The sequence below is a fragment of the Opisthorchis viverrini genome (genome assembly GCF_000715545.1).
Source record: "Opisthorchis viverrini unplaced genomic scaffold opera_v5_86, whole genome shotgun sequence".
Taxonomy (NCBI): Eukaryota; Metazoa; Platyhelminthes; class Trematoda; order Opisthorchiida; family Opisthorchiidae; genus Opisthorchis; species Opisthorchis viverrini.
Genome location: NW_008751742.1, coordinates 268,392 through 277,468, shown reverse-complemented (window position 1 = coordinate 277,468; position 9,077 = coordinate 268,392). Strand labels below are relative to the sequence as shown.

At 43.6% G+C, this 9,077-nt stretch overlaps 1 protein-coding gene across 1 annotated transcript; it reads left to right on the top strand.

Annotated features, from left to right (window-relative positions):
• Positions 1-496: 496 nt before the first annotated feature.
• On the top strand, positions 497-8,275 carry T265_04888 (hypothetical protein; the record flags this gene model as incomplete). Its single annotated transcript, XM_009169748.1, has 6 exons — positions 497-716; positions 1,446-1,570; positions 1,671-2,026; positions 3,632-3,996; positions 6,627-6,751; positions 7,904-8,275. 6 exons carry the CDS (start codon positions 549-551, stop codon positions 8,010-8,012), a joined length of 1,248 nt encoding a protein of 415 aa, XP_009168012.1.
• Between the last annotated feature and the right edge of the window lie 802 nt (positions 8,276-9,077).

The window sequence follows — 9,077 nt, the reverse complement described above, 5'->3', positions numbered from 1 at the left end:
TTTAGGCGCATCAGGACACACAGAATTTCAGAAACCTTCGGTACATAGGATTTCTCCATCACAACTTGGCTCTCCGGGATTGGCGAGAGTAACCCTAACATAACCAAAATGTGGACGCGTTTTATTAGGCTTTCCGCCACACAATCTAAGAGATCTTAAAAAGGCCTAGATTAAAATCTAGAAATTAACATCTTATATCTTCACGTTCATGTTTTACGATTCCACCCTTCAAGTGTGTTATCCACTTACCAAACAGATACACAGTAGGCCTGGTGCGGCACCTGTCTTACTTAGCGCTAGTGGGACCACATAATAGATGATTTCCATAGGTTGAATTCGTTGCTTGGTTGGCTCAGTGTTTCTTTTTGGCAACCATCAAGTTTACCTTCAACAGTTTAGCCAGCTTTCCTTCGGTATTTCATTGCTACCACCGTCAGCAACAATGAATTTTGGTCCCTGTCTACCTCATTGCTTTCATCCAACCCTCATCACAGGTCACAGCCACGGAGAGTGAGCTTCCGTTAGAAACGGGACCGGATGATGCGGTGATGAACGAGGCATTCAACAAGCTGTATCAAATTGCATGTAGTATTGACCCGTTGGAATCGGAACTTGGCTTCGCTACTTTGAAGATTTGCGGAAAAGAGTTACCTCATCGTTTAACTCCCTATGTTCCCTCGTGGTCCGCTTCCGATGTTTGTTTCTGGCTCGACCGGGTAAGTTGCCTCTATTCTGTTTTCAGAGTGTTATCCCGAATTCAGCTTCATCGAAACTGATTTTGAAACGCGAAATGTCCGTAGCAGCTTCATTCATTCACGGGCTTTTCTAAAAAGCTCAGAGAGGTGGATTAGTTTCAAACGTCTCTTCTTGCTAACTGTTTTCTGTCCAACATCACGTGGGATGGGTGGAGTTTTGTGGTGGAGCAGGCGGAGGAAGTTCCTGCTCTCAACCGTAGACTTGAAATAATCCACGTGGATGTCCCTGTGAAACCATGTGGTGGATCATCATCTGCTAGGCAGTTCTCACGGCTTAGGCACTGAATGCACAGTCCCTGTACCAAAGCCCATTCTTTAGTTCACTTCGAAACCCGAACTGTTGAGAGGATTATCCGGCCGCGCAACCACATATTTAGCTGAACTGGGCAATTTGACTACAAACGTTGGCACAACAGCCAACCCATTGCTATGCACCGCTACACCCCCTAGCAACGCACTGATGATGTCACCTTGATTGGGGATAAAACGTTTGCGATCAAACTGCCCAACTCAGCTAACAAACCAACGATCATCTACGCTATCTGAGTTACCAACACTTTCCTCTATAGGAAACAGGTTAATCTAGAGTAACTATTTAGCATTGCTGCATACCACGGATATATGCTTTGATCTTCAAGCGTGGCCTACCGTCTCGTAGGCTTACCACTGTTTTTCCTACTTCCTTGACAGGTTGGATTCAAAGAATTGTCTGAATTATTTATCCAGATGAACATAGATGGCGACGTCCTGTTGAGCCTTGACGATTTCCATTTGCAACACGGCCTGAACATCTCCAATTCAATTACCCGATTGAAGTGAGCAAGTTGTCAATATCTGCGGGCACTCCATCAAATCATTATCATCTTTCTATCTACTGTATCTGGATCTTGACGGTTATCCTCGTTTCCATTTCAGGTTTTTGCAGTCACTCGCTAGACTAAAATTACAGGCCGACTACTCCTCGATCGATCACACCAACTTGGCTGAATGGCTACTTTGGGCCGCCACACTGATCCCGAAATCCAAGCGAAAGAAGGATACATGGTCAACAAAAGTCTCATCGGGTGATCAACTGGAATTGACATTCAGTTCTGGAAAGTCACATGCTCTCAGAATCGAACCCAGTCGAAATCTCCGACAGTACACCCATAACCTAATCGCAGCGGGTGTGGATCGCATGCATCTCGCCCAACTAACAAACGATACGCTGTTAAATGATTGTCATATAGCCAATGGTCTCCATCGTGCACAAATTCTGGTCGGCGTACAAAGTATGTACTATTGAGTACAATGCTCTCCTTCAGCAAAAAGACCAATACCTTTCGGGATCAATATTTTCATTGCTTGCTGAGTACGATAATTCAAAGTAATTCAGCCGATTGTCCTTTCAAAATGGTTCTTCAGTTGTCTAATTGAATATTACGCTCGACACTGCATGAAAACTTGCCAGTGAACAACTTCCTGATCCCGTATTATAAGTCAACATGGGTCCTGTGTTTAGCAGAAGTTTCTGAAACAAAAATAGTTTGATGCCCTGAAAAATAGTACAAATGAACCTAGAACCAATCTCTGCACCATTCAAATCACTACCGATTTAGTGTACCTCCACTGCACATTAGTCAGCGTTTTTTCTGTGTGGAAGTAAATTGAGGGGAAGGGCAGACTTTAGTCTCAAGGGATCCGATACAGAAAGCAAGTTCATCCGCTGTATCAATTTAAGATGCGTCGTTCCAACGCAGGGGCCTAACATCGTGAACAATATGAGGTTCTTGTGCGTTTAAAGAAAAAGTGAACGGATTTGTAGTTGTGGGTGGGGGGTTGCAATGTGCTTGATTCGCAGCTTGTATATCCAGCTAACAAGTGTTAAGCGTTTTCGCCACCCACTAGCACGCACCGAGCGAGGGGTGTTTCTCCGTCAACTGAAGCAATGTCACAAGGCTGCGCTTAACTCACGCGTACAATCCATCCTTTTTCATTGATTGCCTTACAGGCACCGAGCCAGGCATATACTTTGTGCCGAATGGGGCTCTAACCCAGCCTACTGGTACCCTAGTGGCTCCAAAAGTATGCGTGAAACCAACTAAGCGATCGGATCCATTCTTGTCCTGTTAGGTAGGAAGAAGATACCATGTTCAGCCCACCTACACAGCTAACCTGATTAAAACTGAACGACATCTTGTGATTTTTACTGGTCAAACTGAGTAAGCATTTTTTTGCTCCATGCGATGCCGACTGAATCTGTGACCGGTGGCAGCCGTAAAGGAGTTGTTCGGTTGATCTTATTCTTCAGACCAATAACTCCCCACCAGTGGCACACTTCTGCTTCTCACTGCTAGCTCCATTGAGATTTTCGTAAACATAGTATATGTAACATAGTATAGTAAATGGTACTATCACGTATAGTGATAGAGAAGCGTTTCCAACTGGAGGTAAGTGCTACCCCCGTTTACTAATGTGTCCTGCTAATAGTCTTGCCAGTCTTACTTAAAGCTAACCATGGCCCTTTTATGCTGGTTGCAACATTCAAATAAATATTCTATCATGTTGAAGATATCATTGGTGTGCGAGACTGTTATTCCTTATTACTGCTATACTTATTATATTTAACATCATTGTTGAAGACTGTTGAAGGTAACCTTACTTGCACAAAATTAATCGGATGTCATTCAGTTCCTGAACCTGTTTTTTATATGAAAGTGAATCGTTCTCATGGGTGGTACGGTCTTTCCAAGTTTCAATTCGATGTACCGTAAAACGCAGATTCTGTATTGCCGATATTTGGTTTGACACATAGATAAGTGTGTATATCTGTGAGCAACACTGTCAAAGAAGCATTCCGTTTAACAGCACCGGGCATGTCATTTACCGTTTCCTAGTTTACCCGTATTTCGGTGCTTTAAACTTGTCTTGCGCTTTCCAAGTCCTTCAGTCAGGTGGAGTGGATTCGGAAAACGCGCCAACGCCAGACTGCTCAGATCGCAGGGAAATCTCCAACCGAGAGCTGGATGTCTTCATATCCTATCGTCGTTCGACCGGTGATCGGCTCGCAAGTCTTGTCCGTGCACATTTACTGGCTCGTAACTACACGGTGTTCCTTGATGTTCTTAGTATGCCTGCAGGAAAGTTCACCGAGTCTATTCGGGCTGCTATTTATAACTCGAACAACTATATTCTTGTGCTTACAAACGGCTGTTTAGATCGGTGTCGGAATGACCACAAGTGTGAAGACTGGATTCATCGTGTGAGTTTCATATTTCATATTTATTTGTGGTAGTCACCCGCTGTTGATTACACGCAACAATGTCTCCAAGTGAAAGGTCTTCTCCCGAAATTAATTTTTCATTTTGTTCGAATACTATGCTACTATTAGTATGATGTGGATTTGAGATAGTACGGCGGTTAGCAGTTAAAAGGGGATGCAGTTGAGTCTCCCGGTGACGCCAACTCGATTCGTAAATGATGTTACTTCACCAAAACGCGGACAGGAAGAAAACTGACTGCCTTGTTTTAGGTGAATAATTGCGTCGCGCGAAATGTAGCACAGATCAATGTCTCAATGAACTGCGGAGCCTCCGCAGCCGAAAGATCGTGAGCTCAAATCTCCCCGGACATTCTTGTGATGCGCACCGCCCGATGATTTATAAAAAGAAATAACAACCGTACACCGCTTCTCGGGTTTTCGACATAGATTGACTTCACTTACAGGACGAATTCTCGGTTTGACAATACCCCGAAATGTTGTTCATGGGCTTCATGGTCTAGTCAGTCTTAATTTTCCATTGTAAATAACGGTGAGTTGGATGTAACCCGACCAGTCCCCACTTCTGCCGATGTGTATTGACTGCCATGCTAGACGGTTTGAAGTCAAGTTCCTCATTCGACTTTGCTGGACCACAAGGGATGGTTGGAACAGGGTTCGTAAGTTTCATACCACTTTTTAACCGCGAATCGAATGAACAACAGCCGTATGTTTACAGTGGCCGTCTTTGGTTGGTCCCGTCAAGTTCCTTTTTACTCTCAGGTAACCCAGTAGATGAGGTTTAAGCGAACTGGGCTAGGTTTGTGTTTGGTAACCTGGTCATCGGCTGCTGGCCCACGTTGGTTGCCCAATTAAGACGGAAAACATCTTGGGCGTTTTTAAGATTGCTACCATTCTGGTAGCCACAAGTGTTCTACAATTAAGGGATAGGTGTGAGTGACCCGTTGGAAGGTGTGTAAAGTCATGAACAGGCTACAGGTATCCACCACAGCCACCCTGTGGGGCTTCAATGTCCCGAATTTCACAAAACTAAAAATTCCAGTGGATTTTGAATAAGTTGACTGATGCGTTGTCTTACAACGTCGATGATTGACATCATATGGGACCAGCACAGTTCGTGGCTTCATTGTTGTTTCCATTTGTAAAAAGGATAGTTTTACCTCTACACATCGCTTGAAATGCAATACTTGTTTCCGTAACAAGATTTCAAAAAAACCAAAAGGGATGAGCGGAACGATAAATCAGAGTTGAAACTTATTATCGAATTGGAAAAACTGGGCCATGGCGAAATACCTGGGCTAGAAATTGCCAAATGAAGTGCATACTGGTCAAACGAACGAAAACCGTCCTGGTCACATGTTTGGCCCGTCCTGTTTCAACGCAAGCTGGTGGAGGTCTGGCTATTGTCGGAGAACCCGTCATCCTTAATCAGAACCGGAAGGATTAAACGTGACCAGAACGATTGCCGCTCACTATTGCCTCTCTATACGACTCAGCCAACCAGTGCGGCTGAAGCATTCACCATATTGTACATGTCGAGCGGTAGTTATGTGCACGTATATCACTGTGTAGGACGGCATGTGACGGTTCTGTAAGCACCTGACGCACATCCACTCACAACTGAGTTCGCCCTTCATTTATTTAGTCTTTTAGTCCACCGGCCAGTGGGTCACCAATTCAGACTGTTGGATTCAATTCATTAATTAAAATATTTTTGACAGTTTAAATTTCCTCTTAAATGTGATTTTAATTTTAAAATCATTAAGCTTACTGTCTGAGTCCTTTGGTTTACGGACGAAAGAAAGAAGCGGCTTCAACTCTGACCCCAAGTGGCCTTTGACCGGATCCTGTATTTGGAGACCCCTGTTGTGTATTGGGGTTCTTTTTCAGTGATGATCCACAAACTGTTTTTCTCAGTTTACTGGAGTTAAGCCAACGCCCCAATTAATTTATGCATTCGGATGCTATGAGCATCCTAAGTCTGCGGCGAAACAAGTTAGCGTACATTTGCTCATCTTTCCGAATCGGGCGCTTTCAAATATAGAATATAAGCTCAACATTGTTTTCCAGGAATGCGCTGCAATGGGTCTGCTCGTTTTGATCAACGAACGTGTCACCCTGAGGCAGGGCATGTATGAAGGTGACCAGTGAGGCGACCATGCTGACGTGAACTCACATTCAACATTGCGGACGCAAGTCTGTATTGTCTGAATCTTCTCCTGTTGGATTCGTCTCAGCTGAGAAGCACTGGCCTACGGCAAAACAGGCTCCCCGAAATTCCATGGTTCCCTTGTTGAAATTTTCTGTTTCAGCCTCCAGCACAAATGCCTGGTGCACGTCCGCAAATTATTGACAATGAGTCGGCCAGAACGTGTTGCGTGAACATAGACGGAGTCTGCACTATAGTTCGAACGCGAGACTGGTGCAAATCTTAAAACCATGTCTTAGCTAATCACGCTCAGCTTTGTAAGTGCGGTAGTTAAAACTGTGAAAAGGGATGTGCGCTTATTGGGCACTTAGTGGCCACATAGAAGCTCCGCTCCTTCTCTGTCATTAGTACAAACTGACCAAATTTGTTTCCGTTTTTTTGTTGTTCGTTCGTCTTTTTACAGGAAATTGTTTGGGCGATGGAATACAACTGTAACATTATTCCAGTATTTGACGGCAATTTCGAGTGGCCGAACCCAGAAGAATTACCCGAAGATATGCGACAGATCCAAACTTATCATGGAATAACGTGAGTAATATCTACTCTTTGTGCCCCTGTTCTTGTGCAGGAACCGACTATTTTTAGTCACAAATGCTGAGGTTTAGTTCAGTCTAGGCAACTGAACAGTTTTCTGGGGATAGAATAAACATTGAATCGAATGAAGAATCAATCCTGTTAACTAAGTGAGTGAGCAGCCTTGTCAACATACGACTGTTTGAGTTACTGTTGGTAATGTTGGTAGTTCGGGTGACCCACCCAGCTGCGCACTGATGATATCTCCTCGTATGGTGATGAAACGCTTGCAACCCAATTGACAAGCTCGGCGAACAGATCAACAGCCATCTGGTCAATAATCAATTAAGTCACTGTATTATTCACTGTGTGCTTGAGTGGCGAAATGCGGTACATTGTTGCCTAGCAGACAAGCCAGTCGCGTGAACAGTGAAAAAATAAAAAAAATTTTCTGGGGATAGAATAAACATTGAATCGAATGAAGAATCAATCCTGTTAACTAAGTGAGTGAGCAGCCTTGTCAACATACGACTGTTTGAGTTACTGTTGGTAATGTTGGTAGTTCGGGTGACCCACCCAGCTGCGCACTGATGATATCTCCTCGTATGGTGATGAAACGCTTGCAACCCAAATTGACAAGCCGGCGAACAGATCAACAGCCATCTGGTCAATAATCAATTAAGTCACTGTATTATTCACTGTGTGCTTGAGTGGCGAAATGCGGTACATTGTTGCCTAGCAGACAAGCCAGTCGCGTGAACAGTGAAAAAATAAAAAAAAAGTGCAAACTCCAACATTGTGCTTTGTGTTTCTGTGCCAATTCGCGCCTTTGGACGGAGCGAGGAAGCTGCGAAATCTACTTCACTAGCATATTCTGGTGGCACCGCTCCGTTGCAGAATATCGTAAACTCTTCGTTTTGTTTCCTCCACGTGCTCCCAAATACCCATCCTTAAGGTCACATTGCTGGATAATCTTACGACTCTTTTCACCAATGCGCTGTACCGGTAAGTGCACGCATATTACAATTCGTAAATGATCAAGTGGGAACTTTCTACAGAATGTTCACAAACTTGTTATTACAAATCCCCGAGACAACCCCTTGTTTCGTTATCACTTGATTCTCTGTACGAATTGTCTGCACAGTCTGTTCATTTCCTCATTTTCAGATGGAGACATGACTACCAAGATGCGTGGGTGAGCGAACTGGAAAGACTGATGAAAGTACAACGCGGTTTCCGTCAGCGATCCGACAACACCGAACCACGCAGTAGTTAGTTGACCGGACAGCTGGCTATCAACTAATGAGCACACAGATGATTGTTTATGAACCTGTAACAAGTAGAACGGACCTCCGAAGTTCCAACTAATTTATGCCCATGCTCCAACAACTGTCCAAGTTTTTCATTCTGTGCTTCTTTATCGTCACCGTTATATGTTCTCCCGAAGGAGGGTGCAATATTTCGACCAACGATCTCTTCTATGGTACCTTTTTCTGATTTTGTTCTTTTGACTTGATATTCATCACTCATGTACCAAACAGACTTACTGACATGTAAATTGTTTTGAAGTAACCCACGCTGTCTCAGGTGAGCCAGGTACTTCTTCTAGTGAGACCTCGAATAAGCCACCAACTTAATTCCCCTTTGTGAACTGAGTGGTATTGGAAGCGTTGCCTATCATCTGCCTTATCCACCGAAGTTCATCCTCTTGACGATGAAATAGTCTGAAGTTTTTGTAGCTCAAATCCCATCTCTTCGATAAATCCTAGAATGCGGTCGTGGCTTAGACAACAACAAATTGGAGCAGTAATTTACGGAAGCATGATATTCCAGTGGGAGAAAACATAAAAGGATGTAATGAGATTGACCCGATCGTTCAACTTTTAGGATCGAAGATAATCCATGACTATTTTGTAAGGGATAATGCACACACATCAGTTATATTGGAACGTAAACCTGGACACAACACAAAATAACGACAAAATTGAACCAAAAGTGGAAACTATCCAACTAACTGGTAAGACCTAATGAAAGCCAACTACAATGCAATCCTAACTGCGTGCTGACCGACCGGAACAATGAATAAAAATCAAGGTTCAAAGAGACAGATACAGCCGCTCTAAAACATGTAGAAACTGATTTCGGAGCAGCCGAACTCAAGTGGGCCAGTAAAATTGGAGAGAAAGGCAAAAGGATGGCGCATAATCAACCAATCCAATCTAAAGAGAATGGATTGCAGTGTAACATAACTCGCAAGTAAACCACTGAAATTACAAAGTTACCATCCGATTGACTAATCACTTTAAACACAGGTACGCTATAAAAATAAATGAACGCAAGC